This window comes from Nerophis ophidion, linkage group LG03 (assembly GCF_033978795.1).
Source record: "Nerophis ophidion isolate RoL-2023_Sa linkage group LG03, RoL_Noph_v1.0, whole genome shotgun sequence".
NCBI classification, from domain to species: domain Eukaryota; kingdom Metazoa; phylum Chordata; class Actinopteri; order Syngnathiformes; family Syngnathidae; genus Nerophis; species Nerophis ophidion.
The window spans coordinates 31,984,767-32,005,479 of NC_084613.1; the positions used below are offsets into that span (position 1 = coordinate 31,984,767).

At 39.1% G+C, this 20,713-nt stretch overlaps 1 protein-coding gene across 1 annotated transcript in view; it reads left to right on the top strand.

Moving 5' to 3' along the window:
* The first annotated feature begins 738 nt into the window (after window positions 1–738).
* The window catches only part of cdc25b (cell division cycle 25B), a 24,878-nt gene continuing 4,903 nt past the window's right edge, over window positions 739–20,713 (top strand). The window contains exons 1-14 of the mRNA XM_061894885.1: window positions 739–1,285; window positions 1,371–1,453; window positions 1,586–1,637; window positions 4,488–4,526; window positions 4,667–4,700; window positions 12,711–12,845; window positions 12,914–13,033; window positions 13,172–13,312; window positions 13,397–13,474; window positions 13,948–14,136; window positions 14,223–14,321; window positions 14,398–14,460; window positions 20,231–20,329; window positions 20,411–20,656. Coding sequence (XP_061750869.1) covers window positions 1,077–1,285; window positions 1,371–1,453; window positions 1,586–1,637; window positions 4,488–4,526; window positions 4,667–4,700; window positions 12,711–12,845; window positions 12,914–13,033; window positions 13,172–13,312; window positions 13,397–13,474; window positions 13,948–14,136; window positions 14,223–14,321; window positions 14,398–14,460; window positions 20,231–20,329; window positions 20,411–20,656 — 1,587 coding nt within the window. The 5' untranslated portion in view covers window positions 739–1,076. The remainder of the gene's footprint in view (window positions 1,286–1,370; window positions 1,454–1,585; window positions 1,638–4,487; window positions 4,527–4,666; window positions 4,701–12,710; window positions 12,846–12,913; window positions 13,034–13,171; window positions 13,313–13,396; window positions 13,475–13,947; window positions 14,137–14,222; window positions 14,322–14,397; window positions 14,461–20,230; window positions 20,330–20,410; window positions 20,657–20,713) is intronic.

The window sequence follows — 20,713 nt, forward strand, 5'->3', positions numbered from 1 at the left end:
TTAAGCCTACTAGCCTATTTGTTTTAACACGTCAACATAAATGATAACTGTAAAGAAAACATATCTCACAGGAATAATTTGAAATGCAATAAATTATTCCATGCACTGTAAAGTGTTAGTATTACTGTTTGCCTTCAAGAATAGCAATTTCGTCATTTCGACAAATGTATGTGAAAAGGTGTATTTTATGTCGGGGACGGGGAGAGTCCTTGCCAGCAATCCGAGGGTTCCTGGTTCGATCCCCAGCTTCTACCAACCGTTGTGTTCGTGAGCAAGACACTCCACTCTCCTTCCTGATCGTGGAATGTTTGCATGATTTTGTGCATGAATGTGTGAATGTGAAAACAGTGGCAAAGCGCTTTGAGTACCTTAGGTAGAAAATCGCTTTTTGATTGACCGATTGAAACTTTTATTAGTAGATTGCACAGTATAGTACATATTCCGTACAATTGACCACTAAATGGTGACACCCGAATAAGTTTTTCAACTTGTTTAAGACGGGGTTCACGTTAATCAATTCATGGTATTCATGCTATACAAGTACAACCCATTCACCATTTATGTCCCTTGAACATAATTAAATGAAATATCGATATATTTAAAAGCAAATTAAACATAGATAACAAAGGATGGACGTGGAAATTTAAACATTGCGTTGCATCCGGGAATGTTCCTGCGGTTCTCCTCTGTTATTGGTCGCCGAGACGGCGCGGTGCAGGGGATTGGACGAGGCGGATTCGGAGGTTGTATTTTGAACATAACATAAGACCGAGTCGTCTTTCTCCCGCAGAAAGCGGAGCCTGTCGGGACAAATGAGTGTCGTAGCTGCCTGACACTCAACACTATGCGGCTTTAGCAGCTCCAAAGAGCTTCATTTCACATTTTATCCACCTCGGCTAATCCCTGATGGTGTTGGGCTGTCAGTCTAGGCATGACAGCGTAACTTCCGCAACTAGCTCAATGGTTAGCTCGCTTAGCTGATTGACGTCCCCCTCCTGCAGACATTACGTTCCAAACAAAAGGCCCCTCCAATTTCAAGCATCTTCACGGACGACCAAATTGAAAACAGCAGCGAAATGGACAACATTTTGGGCAGTATCAGTCCGGTCGGCGCCATTTCCAGAAGCAGGCCTGACGACATCCATGGCCTTTCCTGCAGGTCTTTGTCGGATGCGAACATCCATTCGGCTCACCGCAAGAAGCTCTTCTCCACAGGACCCGCGGCGGTCCTCTCGCCTATCACCAACTTGGCCATGGACATGGACAAACTAGTAGGATTGGGAAGGTATGTTATGCTTGAAAAGTTTTGCTGTAGGAACATTCACATACTTTGAACGACACTTAACACCGCTGGTGTTTCCTGCCATCAGCGAATTCGACACACCGAAGAGAAAGAAGCATGCTCTCTTGGAAAAGGTCCCCTCTTTTGCCTCAGACGTCTCTTCTGACGCTGGTGAGTTCCAGAGAAGCTTTTGTCTGCCTAACTAAAGTAATAAATGCATCACTCAGCACCCCCCCTGGACAATTGTGGCGTTAGTTTTGTTCTGAATGACCACTGATGCGTTGAACACATTTTGTCTTCCAGGCCTCGGCATGGATTCCCCCAGCCCTACGGATGCCCTGGAAATGGATGAAAGGTCTGTTTGACTGTCCGGCCGGCATCTGTTCTAATCCATCAGCTTACTCCAGCTCTTTACCAATGTTGTAGGCACTATGTCAATGTGAGCAATTTGCAAAATGCACAACCGCATTTTGCAAATTTGTATAATGGGCAATCTTTTTGCAAATTGCTTCCATATATATATTTAAATAATGTGTGGTGCACATTTTGCAAATCAATGGGTGCAAATACATGTTTTTGGTGTCAAAATAATTTATTAAATATTTATGTAAATCTATTCATTTGTAGTCGGGACAATATAACTGATTAATGCCCTCAAATTAGTCCAACCCTAACCCTAACCACCAGTGTACATCCATGACTAAACTACTGACTAAACTACTGCCACAACTTGGTTTACTATTTATAAAATTAAATAATGTAGGGTTACTGACTAAACCATCCACAAAATCTCGTCTTAAATCTTGTCTTGCGATATGCAAATTGCTTGCGCACAATGGAAATGACGTGTAATTTGCAAAGCGCGCGAGATGGGTGAAATGCTTACAACACCCGCCCCCCCACCAAACACCCTTTCTATTGCGGAATTTCCCCCAGGGATCAACAAAGTACTTTCTATTCTATTCTAATGTTAGGAATCAGAAGTTCCACTGTTTCCTCTAAAAAAATCCACCCTCAGAATATTTTATAATGTTTCTTAAAGTGGTTGTCCCAGTGGTGACAATTTAGTCAGTTTTCAATAGTAAATCACAGCTAAAAACTATTACAAAAATAACATTTTGATTTTATTTTGACCACTTCCTAATCCTGGCTGCCCTTAGGTGTCCATGCAGACATCTGTTGCCAACTGATCTGCGAGTTCCTTTGCAACATTTGCTCCCGAAGACTCTCACAGCTGTTGAGTTGCTAGGAGTCTGTAAGCAGGGGGTCATTCATTTGCCTGCCCTGGGTTTTAATGGTTAGCACACCCCCTCCGTCTCTTTGCACACTCTGCCTCTGCTGTGTTATATGAAAAGGAGGAGGAGCGCTCAAGATTTTTTTTCGTTACTCTTTGCATTGAAATGAGGGCACCCCAAGAGAACAAGTGCCCCCTTTTTCTTTGCGGCCTCCATTGAATGGGAAAGGGAGCAGGCATATGGAGGATTAGCCCATGCGTGTAGCTGCCCTTCCTCCATAGTTGTTTAGCATATAGGTGGACCTACACACGTCCTCCTGACCAGCCACTTAGATCCTCACCTTCCTCAATAGATTTGTTTCAAGTTTTTTCCACTGACATGAGCAAATCAGGCCCAGATTTGACACCATCTGGCCCCCTGAGTTCAGTACAAAACTTGAGACAACATTTTTTTCAGCCAATCCCTAAAAACACTATTGTTCCTGTTCTATCGAAGAACTTGAACCATTGTAGACACATTGGCAAATCCTTTCGCTAACATTTTAATCTTGCTCACAAGCTATTAACAGTGGTCCAAACATGTGATTCACATAACTAATGGGTTCCCCAAGGCACCCCGTTAAATGTCCTTTCCTTTTAGCCAGTTTAAAGGTTTGTTCAAGTGATTTGTTCTATGCCTTTAATTATACTAGTAGTGTTCTTTGGGACTGGGCGATATGGCTGAAAACTGTATCACAATAAAAGTGGGTTGTATTGCTCGATATTGATATTTTTTTGTGACCTATCAAAAATAAGGACCAGGAGAAAATGTTAGATTTAATAAAATGTATGGGACGGCGTGGCGCAGTGGGAGAGTGGCCGTGCGCAACCCGAGGGTCCCTGGTTCAAATCCCACCTAGTACCAACCTCATCACGTCCGTTGTGTCCTGAGCAAGACACTTCACCCTTGCTCCTGATGGGTGCTGGTTGGCGCCTTGCATGGCAGCTCCCTCCATCAGTGTGTGAATGTGTGTGTGAATGGGTAAATGTGGAAGTAGTGTCAAAGCGCTTTGAGTACCTTGAAGGTAGAAAAGCGCTATACAAGTACAACCCATTTATCATTTATTTAAAATGTAACCTCCCTCTGGTTATAATCCCTTTAGTTATGTAAACAACAAATGTCAACACAACTATTGAGAACAATGTCAACAAAATTCCAAAACCACATTGAATATATTACAATGACCTCATAAAATAAGGAATTTGTAAGAAATTCTCAATTAAGTGTAACAAAATACTGCAAATTGTTAACATGTAAACAGAGACTCCTAAGAACTATTTCCTGCAGGTTGAATTTGTTCTGGTAATTTTAAGTATTGGAGTTAATTTGTTATGCAGTAATTATTTGACCAAATTATCCATCTATCTATTGAACCATCTTGTTGTGTCACTGTTGATTCTCTGCATGGAATGACAAAATAAACTAACCTGCCTTTCGCCCGAACGCAGCTGAGAGCTCCAGCACCGCTATATATATATATATATATATATATATATATATATATATATATATATATATATATATATATATATATAGCCCAAATGATATATATATATATATATATATATATATATATATATATATATATATATATATATATATATATATATATATATATATATATATATATATATATATATAGTTTCTCTTTATCATTTGGGCTATTCAACTGGTGGCCTGCGAGGAGTTCAGTTTGAAATAACTTGAGACACTCATATTTTTTCCTGTAACTGACAAAATAAATAGACTAAAATCCAATGTACAGCACACTGGGTCTGCAGAATGAACAAAACAAGACTAATAGTGAAGGGCGACGTCTCTTATTTTGATTTCTTGAAACGTGACCCCCAAAATAATTCAGTTTAATATCCCGTTTTGTCTTATTCGGTTGGTTTGTTCCAATTGTAATCTTTTTCTTTCCTACTTTACAGGTTTGAGAAGGCCATTCAACAGTCCAGCAGAGTCAGAGAGTAAATGTTTTTTCTTGCTTACCTCAAATTATGAACCCGTGAAGTGCCCTTACCATGGGACCTTTTTCACTGATCAAGCTGAAACCACCTGCCTTATTGATCTCATATTGATGCATTGCTATGCTTCCTTTCTTTTACAGCAAGATGCCAATTCGACGAAACAACTCATTACCAGTAAGTAAAAATATTTTCTCTTTATGGGCACAAGTGGTATACATCAGAAATCAGTTGAAGATGGTGTATGTCACTGGCTCAAAATGTAAGACACCATCACTACATATGTTTTTTCAAACACTGCTATTGTAGTATAACATGATATTGTTAGTGATCTGCGTTTGTGTTAAGTGAAACATAGCTTACATGTACTGTTGCAGCACGTTCTATACTGACTCATACATTATGTTCCTAGGACATTTGGTTTCTGTAGACCTGTGTGGTTTGTGTTTCCACACAGTTCAGGGTAGCTTATACAAATTTTTGACTTGACTTGTGGAAAATAAATATATCTGAGTTGTAACATGTTTGCATTTTTTGGGGATATATGTTTTGTTTAAAAAAGTAGAAATACTTGAATACTACAATGGGCTTTTTTATATTTGAAGGTGAATGTACCTATGGGTGTTCTCATTCATCAGATTGTTCTTCTCATGGCATTCAACTAATCAATTGTCTTCAAAGGCATTTGGCCTCGCATCCGAATAGTTTTGATCAGTTCATGCTCATAGACTTAAGCTTGGACAGTTCTCGTCTTAGCGCTCGGGGCCAAGGTCTGACTATTTATCCTTTAACATGAGGAACGTACGCATAGGAAGGAATGTTTTGTTCTTTTGTGGTGTAAAAAAAATGTCCATCAACAAATGTTAACCATACAATCTAATAGTTCATACACTGTATAGAATCTTATAAAATCCTTCATACACTAAATTGAATAGAATCAACTTCTTCTGTTTTATAAATTAATAGTTTTTGAATCGCATTGTAACCCATGTATCGAGATGCGAAACGAATCGTCCATCACAAAGAGATTTACATCCTTAGTATGTAATATATTTTGTATCCTTAAAAGGGTTGCATTTACCTTTGTGCAATCCGTGACCATGACCTTTGACGGCATGTCTTTTTTTGGAATTCATTCACACTATATAATTTTTATACTTGTACCACATTTTGGGAACTGCTGAAGTAGGCAATATTTCCCCAACATAAATCAACTGCTCTTTTAAATATCGGTTTGTCATGAAGTGAGGAATAATTGTGTTTTCCTTTCTTTAATTTGTGGCTTGGCTAGCATTTCTACGGACCAAATGTTGACTACAATATTTGTAATTGGCAGACCACAAGAGACAATCCAGCATTTGATATAGGTAGCTCGTGCAGGGATATGTGAACTTTTTCCATCTTGGGCGTATACAAAAACATGACAAGATGCGGCAGGTAGGGCGCTTTGATATTCTTTGCTGCAATGACTTCAATCCAATGTAGTCAGATAGTCGTGGTCAAAAGTTTACATACACTTGTGAAGGACGTATGGTCATTGCTGTCATTGCTGTCTTGAGTTTCCTATAATTTCTACAACTCTATTTTTTTGTGATAGTGATTGGAGCACATACTAAATGGTCACAAAAAACATTCATGAAGTTTGGTTGTTCTATGAATTTATTGTGGGTCTTCTGAAAATGTGACCAAATTTGCAGGGTAAAAAGTATACATACAGTAATGTTGATATTTGCTTACATGTCTTTTGGCAAGTGTCACTGCAATAAGATGCTTTTGGTAGCCATCCATAAGCTTCTGGCAAGCTTCTGGTTGAAATTTTGACCACTTCTCTTGACAAAATTGGTGCAGTTCAGCTAAATGTATTTGTTTTCTGACATGGACTTGTGCCTTCAGCATTGTGCACACGTTTAAGTCAGGACTTTGGGAAGGCCATTCTAAAACCTTAATTGTAGCCTGATTTAGCCATTCCTGTACCACTTTTGACGTGTGTTTGGGGTCATTGTCCTGTTGGAACATCCAACTGCGCCCAAGACCCAACATCTGGGCTGATGATTTTAGGTTGTCCTAAAGAATTTGGAGGTAATCCTCCTTTTTCATTGTCCCATTTACTCTCTGTAAAGCACCAGTTCCATTGGCAGCAAAACGGGCCCACAGCATAATACCACCACTACCATGCTTGACGGTCGGTATGGTGTTCCTGGGATTAAAGTCCTCACCTTTTCTCCTCCAAATATATTGCTTGGTAGTGTCTCCAAAATCTTTTTCCATGTGAGGTCTTTCATCTGACATCACTTGGACAATGATAAGACCTTCTGGAGAAAAGTTTTGTGGTCCGATGAGACATAAATTGAGCTGTTTGGCTACAATACCCAGCAATATGTTTGGAGGAGAAAAGGACGACATTTGAGAGGTGGTCATCAGTAATACAGGATCTGTGTTTGGATTTGTTGATCTTCATTGCTGAGTGTCTGTTCACATATGTAGGTAGATTCAAATAGGACTAGAATCCTCTGAGTATACTTCCTAAGGTGTGGAAAGTTCTCCTCTGTAAGGGAAGAGTAAAAGTCCCACAGTGAGATTCACCTGAAGTGATCTGCCAGAAGTGTGTCAGACTGCAGGTCAATGAGTTCCATCTGAACATCACTTGGTGCATTATCCACGCGGCAGTTGACGGGAGAAGAAACCACGTGCATGTCACTGTCAAGAGTTTTGAAATCGTCTTGAAAACTCTCCATGCAGTGCTTCTAACATGGTTGAGTACTTGTGGAGGTGATTGGCTGATCTTGTGGCTTCCTTTAGTGTTTGCAAGTGGGTCAGAATATTGTTCTTCACTTGGCTTGAGAGAAGCTGCAGCAACTCTCTTATGAAAGCCTTCACTGTACTGTACATCCAATGCACAAAAAGGCCCTTGCTCTGCAGTTTGACATTTAGGCCGTTAATTAGTGCAGTCACATCCAGAGCAATTCCGAGGTCTGCCACGCAGTCTTCATCTGAAAACTCTGGGATGCCATGTCCTTTCTTCACACAGAAATTGTGACTCTGTTCTCAGGTCCCAGACACTTTTCAGTACTTTGCCCAGGCTGAGCCACCTGACAGCAGAGTGGTTGCTTATGTCACCATGTTCAATCTCATTTTCCTCCAAAAGTGCAACACATTGTTTGATTTAATGCTTTTTCTCTGATGAAGTTAACTGTTTGTTACAACATAAATAACATGGTTAATTTTTACCACAGACTTACACAACACTTCCTGATGTATAATGCAATGCAAAAATGTAAATTTCTGCTCCGGGTTAATTTCTTTATCCTTCATTCTCTTTTAAAAGTCTCAACATTTTCCCTGTCAGATTTGGACAACCGTCTGTTGTCACACCTGTCATCTTTTCCAATTTCAGTCCAAACATGCATTTACCTCTGTAAACAAGTCATTACCGGTTATTGTCCCTTCCTTCTTTCTCTCGTTATACCACTCGCATGGCTTTGCTAGCATCACAGCTAACATTACCTTGTCTGCTACATATCTGCTCCGTTAGGGCATGTACGTATGTGACGTATGACGTGACGTGTGTAAGTTTGTGCGCTTGTTGTCTGTGAGGAGACACAAGGAGTGGGAAGAGCCTGTAGTGTGATGCCTGCAGCTAAATGCAACTGTGTGAGAACGTATACTCAAATGTCACAATAGTCATTTTCTATATTGCACAGAGACAAACCCGCGATATATCGTGCATATCGATATATCGTCCAGCCCTGAATCATAGTAGTATCGACTAGATATGCTCCAGTACTTGGTATCATCACAGTGGATGTTGGGTGTAGATCCACCAATGGCATTTGTTTATATTGTAGCGCAGTGGTTCTCAAATGGGGGTACACGTACCCCTGGGGGTACTTGACGGCATGCCAAGGGGTACGTGAGATTTTATGTAAATATTCTAAAAATAGCAATAATTCAAAAATCCTTTATACATATATTTATTGAATAATACTTCAACAAAATATGAATGTAAGTTCATAAACTGAAAAGAAACGCAACAATGCAATATTCAGTGTTAACAGTTAGATTTTTTTGTGGACATGTTCCATAGATATTTATGTTAAAGATTTTTTTTGGTGACGAAATGTTTAGAATTAAGTTCATGAATCCAGATGGATCTCTATTACAATCCTCAAAGAGGGCACTTTAAGTTGATGATTACTTCTATGTGTAGAAATCTTTTTTTATAATTGAATCACTTGTTTATTTTTTAACAAGTTTTTAGTTATTTTTATATATTTTTTTCCAAATAGTTCAAGAAAGACCACTACAAATGAGCAATATTTTGCACTGTTTTACTATTTAATAAATCAGAAACTGATGACATGGTGCTGTATTTTACTTCTTTATCTATTTTTTTTCAACCAAAAATGCTTTGCTCTGATTAGGGGGTACTTGAAATTAAAAAATGTTCACAGGGGTACATCACTGAAAAAAGGTTGAGAACCACTGTTGTAGCGTCCTGAAAGAGTTGGTGCTGCAAGAAATTCTGGGAATTTGTTCTGTAGTGTTGTGTTGCGGTGCAGATATTCTCCCAAAATGTGTTAGTCATTGTTGTTTTGTGTTGTTTCACTATATGGCACATATTTATGACAGTGTTGGCGTTGTTCATACCCTTAGTGTGACATGTATGGCTGTTGACTAAGTATGACCTTCATTCACATGTGATTAGTGTGTTCAAAGCTAAGATGGTACTCTTAATGGTTAATGACTGGACATGATGTAGTCTTGTATCTTGATTTGGTCAACTGTAGACAAATCACTCATCCAGTATCATGGCGCCGATGTGCTGTGGTGTGAAGTGAAGCATGTATAGCTACCACGCGTCCTACAAGGCTGATACTTGAAATAATTGTACTTGCCTTTTCTCCATGGAGACAAGGGTTAGTGATATTGAAATAGTTACAATCTGCTGACTGCGGACTAACTAGTTGCTAGCTAGCTTGCCATGTCTTGAAGCACCTCTTCCTGAGGGCTTTCTGCTTTACACGATGGGTGGGGGACTGGTACTTTTTAGAGGCGGTATAGTACAGAATATGATTCATTAGTATTGTGGTACTATACTAATACTGGTATACTGTACAACCCTATAAGCAACAATGACATTGTTTATACACACACAATGCTGTCATTGACTGTATGAAATTATGCAGTACTGTGTCACTAATTCAAGACTTAATGACTGAAATGTACCTCCCATAAACATATGAAGCATTTAAGCAAATGCAAACCCCAAAACCAGTGAAGTTGGCATGTGGTGTAAATAAATGGTAAATAAAAACAGAATACATCCATCCATCCATCCATTTACTACCGCTTATTTCCTTTGGGGTCGCGGAGGGCGCTGGTGCCTATCTCAGCTACAATCGGGCGCAAGGCGGGGTACACCCTGGACAAGTCGCCACCTCATCGCAGGGCCAACACAGATAGACAGACAACATTCCCACTCACATTTACACACTAGGGCCAATTTAGTGTTGTCAATCAATCTATCCCCAGGTGCATGTCTTTGGAAGCCGTAGTACCCGGAGGGAACCCACGCATTCACGGGGGAGGACATGCAAACTCCACACAGAAAGATCCCGAGCCTGGGATTGAACCCCAGATTACTCAGGACCTTTGTATTGTGAGGCAGACGCAATAACCCCTCTGCCACCGTTGAAGCCCAAAAATACAATGACTGGCAAATTCTGTTCAACTTATATTCAATAGAATACATTGCAAAGACAAGATAGTTAACGTTAAAAATGGTAAACATTGTTATTTTTTGCAAATATTAACTAATTTGGAATTTGATGCCTGCAACATGTTTAAAAAACCTGGCACAAGTGGAAAAAAAAAAAGAGAAAGTTGAAGAATGCTCATCAAACACTTATTTGGCCTTGTAGTAACAGTGTGGGTACTGCCTGTAGTCCAGACCTGTCTCACATTGAAAATGTGTGGCGCATTATAAAGTGTCAAATACGACAATGGAGGCTGTTGAACAACTTAGGCTGTACATCAAGAAAGAATGGAAAATAATTTCATCTTAAAAGCTTAAAATATTGGTCTCTTCCGTTCCCAAACATTTACTGAGTGTTGTTAAAAGGAAAGGCCATGTAACACAGCGGTAAATATTGCCTCTGTGCCAACATTTTTGCAATGTGTTGCTGTCATTAAATTCTAAGTTGATAATTATTAGCAAAAAAAAAAGTTTCTCAGTTCTAACATTAAGTATCTTGTCTTTGCAGTCTATTCAATTGAATATAAGTGGAAAAGGATTTGCAAATCTTTGTATTCTGTTTTTATTTACCGTTGACACAAAGTGCCAACTTCACTGGCTTTAAGTTTTGTAAATTACAGTCACATCGCATAATACTGTACAGTGTTTCTACCAGAAAATTTGTTGGTTAAGGTGGTGTCTCCCCAGGGGACAGACAGACAGACGGAGTGGGTGGGTGTAAGGAACAGTGTAACTCGGCCTGTCGCCATCACCATCACGTCTCCACCTCGTCGCTGCCACCACAGCCTGGGGTGGCAATAGACTACAGACTGGTTGTTTTCCGCTCCATTTGCTGAATGGCGATATATGTCAATATTTTTTCTGTAACGTAAATACAAAATACAAAACAGTCCTACTTACCTACAGTCCTACTTACCTGAGATACTAAGTGTAGAGGCAGGGATTTGTTTCTTACTTGTCACCAGGGATAGTGGGTGTGGCTACGTGAGTGCGTATATGTGGGGAGGCATGATTGCTGGATTATAGCACCTGCCTGTGAATGCTTTTTGTCTTGTACAGAGAGGGAGTGAAGTCGGGTGCAGTTACTTCTGTTGACCGCAACAGGCTATCTTTTTCCATCATAGTCTGGTCCATATAGTCTTATAAATTTATCTGCATGTAATGTATTGTTTTTTTTTCTCAAAGGGAAAATAAATCATTCTCAAAACTGTAGTAATGACTCTAGTTGCATCCTTGGACCCAGCATGTCAGACAGAGCTCTGCTTTCTACTTTCAATGACTAATTTATTTCTGATAGTCACACAACACTAAGTATGTCATTATTATGACTTAGTATGTCATTATTATGACTTAGTAAGTCAATATTTTGACTTAGTAATTTACTAAGTAATAAAGTGACAAAATAATGTCTTATTGAGTCAAATTGATAAACGTTTCCAATAAGCGTTTGGGAAAAAAAAAAGGGGGGTTAAAAGTGGGGCCACATGCTGACATGCTAAACACATCATGCTTAATTTATTACAGTATTTGGGAAGCCTGTAGTTGATTTTTTTTTTAATGCAAATTTTATTTTTATCAACATGTGATAGCAGGAACCATGCCATTCAAAACTATGCTGCTACATTACTAATGATTAATGTAACTATAGCTGAAAAAAAAGTACAATAGCAATAGGAGAGACTATTCATCCCTGAACACCATGGAGTTCATGTAGGCTTCATGATGCAGTTATATTATTATATAAAATATCATAGACAGCTTCAGGAAACTCTTCATTTAACATAATGTTGTTTTTTGCTGCTTCAACACAGAAAAAGGTAAAGTGAAATAACTTACTTGTTAACTGTAGGTCAAAAATGCTTGTCTTTCTCTCAGACAGGGCTTTGCTGTCCGTAACACGTTACGCTAAAAGCTAATTAGCCTTCACCTCAAGGACTGCGAGCGAGCTGAGCTGCTGCTTATGTTTCTAGAACGTCAACGATCTCATAGTGATGTTAATATTAGTTGACTGGGAGGTGTTTATTATAATTTTGGGGGAGTCCGCTGCCTTATGCTTACCTGCTAAACACCTTTCTGCTCACCCCACCACAGGAGCACTGACTCCATGCACTCTGAATACACACGGCTAATTGGTTGTATGCAGAGCAGTAACAGCCAAACAGATAGTTCTGTGGGTGGGACAATGCTGGGTGCTGCAGAGATGTACTGACAGAGGCTGTTAGTTTAGGTGGTGGCTCTTTGTTGTTATGGCGGCCGCCGTAACAAGCGATGCGGGAAACCCTGCTGTATCTTTCATTAATAATTAATTTATTTTATTAAACCAAAGGCCAATAAATAAACAAGCTGCGGGTTGTAAATGGCCTCCAGTCCACTCTTTGGAATCTGGTGTAGAACGATGGTTGTAATAACCACTACTTACTATCTTGTTGCAGCTGCATCTCCTGTGCTTCAGCCCGTCTCTGAAGGGACCCGAAAGTGAATCTCATCGCTACGGAACATTTGGCCAACCGCTCACCCACATCAACGTGACCTCGTCTTCTCAATGTGACAAGGAAAATAATTCTCAGGTGAGGCTTTGGTTGAAGCTTTGTTGCCACGCTATCTCAGATGTCGTTAAGCTGTTTGTCGTCGGCAGGAGTGCTTTGAGTTCAAGAAACCCACCAAGCCAGTGTCCCGCTGCCGCTTGCATTCCTGCAACAGCGGGCAGTCAAAGGACGCATTTGCCCACCGCCCCAACTCCGCGCCGGCCCTCTTGGTATGTTGCCTGTGTGAGAAATAGTCGAAGCGGGAATGTCGATATGTTTGTCAAACTCCCAGCTGACACAATGACCCAAAATGCAGCTTTTGGGTCAAACTTCAGCTTTTATTTATGAAAATGTTTGTTGTGTTGCAGCTGTCCTCGCCTACTCCTGTGCAGAAGCTGGAATTCAATGACAGCAGCCCCTTGTACCTCAGACGTTCCTCTCTCACTTCTGTGCTCGGCGATGACGACGACGACGACGGCTTTCTAGATGTGCTGGATGACCACATGGATGTAAGGCCGCCTTTCCTCTTCCCTTTTGAAATTGGCTGACCGCCCATATATTTGCGTCATGACTTGACTGCCTGTGTCTTGCAGAACGACGTGGGCATGCCAAAGGGAATGGACAGTCTGCTGACAGCACCCCTTGTTGCTGACAGCTTGGAAGAAGATCCAGTAAGTCCTCCATTAACTTTCTTGGCTTATGCGGGGGAAAACTTGGTAAAAGGTTCAGCATACATTTAAAATAAATTGTATTAATTATAGTATTTGTATATTCTTTCTTACACAATATTGTTTTGCTCTATTTTTCAATTGTTGCTGCTTATTGTACAATGTATTTTGTTAATTTGTTTTCTCCCAAAGGATATCTCCAATTCTTAGTCCCTCGTTCTTTATCAAAAACAACCTGTTGGAATTGTGCCTGTTGTTAGCATTAAATTAGCAATAAATGCTAAAAAGAGCATCATACTTCTATACATTGTTACTTTATTTTATTTTCATGGAAAAAAAACCAAATTTTTTATGTGCGGTGGCTAATATGTTGCCTTGGTGCACTGCCAAAATGAAATATATTAGGGGAAACCCTGATGACGACAAGGAGTGCCAACTGGAACAATAAACGGCTCTTGTTTTTAAATGTTCTTCAGCCTGTGAACGGCTGGCGACGCCGCAAACTTTTCCGCTCCCCTTCCATGCCCAACCCGGTGTCCCGCACCTCTGGGAAACGTTCTGATTGCCACAGAGACGATGGTACGCCTGTGCGGGTGAAGCGGCGCCGCAGCCTGGCCAGATCTGAGGTTTCCTCACCGGAGCATGATGCCCACTCCCCAAAGGCGGTGAGTTGAGTGGTGCTCCATAATAAAACTCACCCCTTCACCTTCTATGTGGAAGTAACCTGGTCTGGTTGTCTGCGTCTTTTCAGGCTTTCTTAAAGCTGCAGAGGTCCAAATCATGCCAGTTGGAGATCGAGAAAATGCTCGACATTGACGTGTCTTCCCAGCTAATCGGTGACTTTACCAAAGTAAACAGCAATGAAATAATTAAGAGTTTCTCATGTGAAGAAGAATTTCTGATCTATTCTCTGTCTTTATGTTTAGCCCTTGGCCTTGCCAACAGTGGATGGCCACCATCAGGACCTCAAATACGTGATATCGGACACAGTGAGTTCAATATGGTTTCTACTAGGGTTGTCCCAATACTAATATTATGGTACCGGTACCAAGGTGTTTTTCAATACATTTCGGACTACAAAAAATGTAATTATTGGCTGTATTTAAACAAAACATCTTATGATACATTAAACATACATTTCTTATTGCAATCAAAGAAGAATCATGTCATTAAATAGTGAAGATACTAGACAACTTGTCTTTTAGTAGTAAGTAAACAAAAAAAGGCTCCTAATTAGTCTGCTGATGTATGCAGTAACATATTTGTGTCATTTATCATTCTATTATTTTGTCAACATTATGAAGGCTTATTTATTTACTTGTCAATTTTCCGTTTTTTGTTTACTTCCTGTTTTAACACGTTCTATCTACACTTCTGTTAAACTGTAGTAATCACTTATTCTTCTGTTTGATACTTTACATAAGTTACAAATATAGGTATCAATCCAATACCAAGTGGATCATACATTGGCCATAATTAATGTTCTCCTGTACCCAGGGAAGTATTTCCTGAGTTTATAAACAATTAGAGAGACAAAAGATTGTGTTAATAAAAAATATCAATGTAATCATTGTAGTATTGACTATGTACGTTTCTTGTACTCGGTATTGTTACAGTCGATGTCCGTGTAGATCCACCCACAGCATTTGTTTCTATTCAGGAGCGCTAGTTTGCTGTTATTGTTAGCTAGTGTATCCTCTCACGGTGTGTCGCGAAGCATGTGAAGCTATTCCTCTTCTTGCAGGGATGATACTTGTAAGAAACTTTGTTGCCATGGAGGCGAGGATAAGTTATTTGGAAGTACCTAAAACACTATGAACAGCGAATGGATGTTAACTGCTAGCTAGCTAATGGCTAGCAAGAGCTAAAAAAAATGCTTGCAGAGTTTATAGCTTAGTTTTCAAGCCGAAATACGTCCATTCTCCCTTTTCTATCTCTAAACTGTTTCTGCTCGTAAGTACACCATGTGTTGCCTAACATGTGCCTCTGCTCGTTTCACCAGCCATGTCATGACGCGCTGTCATGTACCCCGTAAAAATGATCTGTATTTTTCTGAAGCAGTATAGTACCGTTTTTACTCTATCAGTACCACTATACCCTATAAACCTAGTTTATACAGTATGTGATGGAAAAAGCAGTAGGGCTGTTAAAACAAAACACATTAAAGGTGGTAACTTCATTTAGTTAAAAAAATAATGCATGCACATATTGTCAAGCTACATCTTTTATGTTGTGGCAGCAGAACATTGTGTAACGTCTACATATACCTTGTAAGGATGACTACGAAATGGTCGGTCAACAACCTTTGCATTGCAAAAACAAAATGCAACCATATCAAAACATGATCAATTTAACTGTCCTTTCTGCTCATTTGTGTTGATGGTGTTTTAAACTTTAGAAGATGTGCTACAATGAAATGAAATTAAAATATTTAATGAAACAAATACTCCGGTGGCAGTGATGAAAAGTACTTTGAATGGCAATCTCCATTTTGTTTTGGTTGCGCGGTGTCTGAGCAAAAGACAAGATCCTGTTTGTCTCGAGTTTAGTGAATGCAAATTTTTCGTGATTAAAATCCATAAATTAACATTCTTAATAAATGACTGTAGAATAAGCACACATCTGAGTGTGTAGTGTTGAAGTTGTCTGGCTTTTTGAGTGGCCCTAAACGCATCAGTGGCTGAAGGAACAGACGACAAAGGGTTGGTCTTGGCCCAGTTTGTACGGCACAAAATGACCAGTTTTGCTAAATAAACATTTGTTACTAATGTTTTTGTTGTGGTTACGGCCCATTCTAAAACGATTTTTGCTCCATAAAAGTAATTGATGGCCTCTTTAAAGCATTTCGAAAGACATTGCAATAAACTGTGTTGACGATTGTTTTATCTATTAGGGCAGCTTGTCGTCACTCATTCACGTTGCAAAATCCTACAAAACAAATTGTTTATTTTGTTTACAGTTCAGATTAAATTTTATTTTGTGCGCAGCATAGATTTGCTGTGCGCAGAGGACGCGTCAGCAGTGCGCAATTGCGCAGGCGCGCACCTTAGAGGGAACGTTGCCACTGACCCACTCAAATTATTATCTGAGTGTTTGGAGGGTTCACGACATTGAAAACCTATTAACACTATACTTTTTACTGCATTTGAAAATGAAAACACTATTTGTAGTACCTGTACTCACGGCCTAGTTTAGAGTGGTTTCAAAGAGACAAACATTACATTATGGTAATCGCGCTGTGATAAAAATGCAATTTTTTTTACCTGCAAAGGCGAGATAAAATTAGGGATAGAAGTTGACGCTGTGTTGTTTAGTGTGGTGAATGCCCAAGTTTGTCAATCAAATTATAAAAAAAAAAAAAGAAACATTGTGTCAACATGTTAAGGTCACAATCAAAGTGGCATTGAAGATTACTATGAAAACGGTGGCAGCCAGCTCTGTACATATAAGAGCAGTGAGGGTCTTCTAGGGATGATCGCTGATACACAAATATGAATTTTCTAAATCTTAAGAATTTTTTATCACACAAAAGATAAAAAAACAGGCATTGAGCATCTTTTTTCCACGATCACAGCACAACACACACGTGATGTTTCTATCCCACCACGTAGCAAGACTCCAGTCCTTCAAGCCTAAAAAATCTTGCGTGAACAAAGGGGTGGCGTATCAATCTAAATATAAGGGGTGAATCGTTACTGGGATTGTGGGATCAATCATTTTGTCTATTTTCCCGACAGATGTATTTTTTTTACAAATATCTGCATGTAATGTTAATGAATGGTGGTTTTTCTTTATTTTATTTATCAATTTCTTGTTTTGTAATAGACTTTTTTTCCCTCAAACAATTGTGTGTTGTGTTACTGAAAATGGATCATTTATATGCATTGTTTTAAATTGTTATATTTAGCCATAAAAATATTTATCCTGTATTGTCACAATCCTAATTGACAAACTAAGGCAAATTCACAAAATGATCCAATGATCGTGACGCTTCAAATCAAGTATCCATTTTAAAGACAAATACATTCGACTGCGAGTTAAATATGTAACAATAAACCGCGGTAAAACTTCCCACGGTGAGTCGCATAAACCGGGCGTGACGCACCCAACACATGTTTTTTCTTTATCATCAAAAACACTTTTACATATGATATACATATTTAAGCATTCAAATAAAAATATGGCTCTTCATTAGCCAAAATGATACTATATAACATTTATACTGCCAAGAAAGTGTATTGTGTGGCCATTTTTTGTATTGTAGTTGTTGAAATAGAACCTGGTTAAAAGTTTGTATGAACACATTGAAAAATACTGTGATAATTTTGGTAACAATAACCGCCGTATGAGATTTAGTAAGTTTATATTTGTATTATTTACAAGAGTGTATCTATATTACATCTGATATTGTTGATTATAAGACAGGTTGATTTTGGTGTGTGAATGCACCAAAATTTATCTATTCTTCTTCTCCAGCTTTTGGCGCGCGCTACCTTCCACGTTTTTCATCCGATTCAAACTGTTCAGCCTATTCAGGAATTGCGGGCTTTCCCTTGACACATTCCCAGAATTCTAGGGTTTTCAGGACATTTTTCCCATATACAATGAATTGGCCATTTTTCAGACTTTCACCTTTTCCACATTTTTCCATAGACTCTAACCATTCCACCTTCAACACATTCCACCATCCTGGACATTTAAACTGTCAATTTTCCAAGTTCAAAGAAATTCCAGGAATTCTCAGAATTCCTGTTTTTTCACCTTTTTTCTGGTGACTTCTCCTTCCAAATTTTTTCAACGGGTTCACCGTCAAAATATTCCTCTCAATTAGAACAAAAAACAGTTTTTTTGAACTCGAAAATTTCCCGGTTTCCTCGAAATTCCAGGAATTCAGTAATACCATTTCTCAATAAAAAAAATTACTTCTTCAACATTTCTCTAACCATTTGAGAAATCCCAACACCAACCAAAGTACATTCAAATTCTTTAGCATTTTCAAATAATTTACCGCTTTTCCCGAAATTCAGAAATTTCCATGAAATTCCCATTTAGAAGAGGACATCTTTCAAAGTTCCACAACTCTCCCATTTTCTATCCGATTCAAACCGTTCCAACTTTAAAATATTCAGCCTGTTCAGGAATTACATGCTCTCCTTAAAAAAATCTAAAGAAAAAAACAGAATTTCCTATAATTTCCAGTTTTAGGGACATTTTCCACTTTCAAAATGAATGATCCAGTTTTCAAACTTCCACAAGTTTCACATTTTCAACCATTTCACCTTCAACACATTTGATTCATCCTGGAAATTCAATCATTGTTCCACGTTCAACAAATTTTCAGGAATTCCTGTTTTTTTCTAACCTTATTTCAAACCTTTTTTAGTGCGATGACTGCATTCGGATTTTTCAACCTATTTCAACTGTTCCACTGTGAACATTCGTCTTCATCAGGACAAAAAAAAAAGTTGGTTTAAAAACTTGAAAAATTCCCGTTTTTTCCTAAATTCTTTTAACTATTAAGACTTAAACATTTCTTGACCGATTTAAACAATTCCAACATCAACCAATTCATTTCGTTCAGGACATTAATGCTATTTTTATTTATTTTTTTAATCCAGCTTTTCCCCAAATTCTCAAATTTCCATGAAGTTCCCATTTAAATAGGAAATTTCTCCAAGATCCGCAATTCCCACATTTTTTCATCTATTCAAATCATTCCAACATCAAAACATTCCACTCATCCTGGACTTTCAAACTAACACTTTTCCAAGGTCTTAACCAAATTCTGGTTTTCCTGGGAATTCAAACCATTCCAACATTGAAACCATTTTTAATTTCATACTACATTCTGTCAGCATTTCAGTTCAATTTCAGCATTGGAACATTCACACGCAATTATTTTAGGAATTGCCTCATCTAGTTTATTCTGTTTTTTGACAAATACATGAATATTAAAATTGAGGACAATTCCTTATCCAATTTTCTACCGCTTCTCCCTTTCGAATCGTATATTGAGGAGAAAAAATATTAGATTTTCCAAAATTCTTCAGCCCAATTTTACATTTGGATTATTTTGTAGTGGTTAATAAACATTAAAATATAGTGAATAAAAATGGTCATCTCTTTGTACGTACAATACAATGAGAATGGACATAATTCAGACAGGACTGCTTGATTGGATTACAATTTTAGTAACTCCCTTGACAGTCAAAGTACCACTGACCGTCACACACACACACACACACACACACACACACACACACACACTAGGTGTGGTGAAATTAACCCCTGCTAGATGAGGGGAGCAGTGAGTAGCAGCGGTGGTCACGCTCAGGAATCATTTTGGTGATTTAATCCCCAATTCCAACCCTTGATGCTGAGTGCCAAGCAGGAAGGCAATGGGTCACATTTTTATAGTCTTTGTTATGACCCGGCCGGGGTTTGAACTCACGATCTATCGATCTCAACGCGGACACTCTAAAAGCTAACATTTACAATAAACTTTTTAGAATGCAAACGCACCAGTAAGTTTCCACTTAGTAACAGGAAGTTTTGATGGCCTAAGGGTCAATTTGCCGTTTGACACCAAAACCTCCACAAACGAAGGTTGATGCTAACACGCACAAAAAGTTGGAGTCAAACAATAACATTGGGTTAATAAGTCATTCCATTGAACTTGCATGATTTCATCACATAGTGGACATATCAGCCACTTCCACTAGTCAGCTCGATATTGTTTAATGAACGTGTCTTATATAGGTGGTTTCGGCTATGACTGGTAAATTCAGTCACCTCGTCGAACGGGTCATCGTTATTGACTGCCGCTACCCTTACGAGTACGACGGAGGGCACATAAAGGTGAGTGGACATTGTCCCTTAACAGGATGGTCAAATATTTTCTGACGTGGTTTTTAACCAACGCTTTGCTCCCCTTCTCAGGGCGCCTTGAACCTGTACCTGGAAGAACAGGTGCAGGACTTCCTCCTGCGCACTCCCATGACCTCGTCCTGCCCAGACAAGCGCATCATCGTCATCTTCCACTGCGAGTTCTCATCCGAACGCGGGCCACGGATGTGCCGCTTTGTGCGGAAGCAGGATCGCACCATGAACGACTATCCAGAACTCTACTACCCGGAACTCTACATCCTGAAAGGAGGGTACAAGGAATTCTTCCTGCTTTTCAAGGTTGGTCTTTATAGCATAGTTTTCACCAAGGAGGTTGTTCAGTACACCATGGTATAG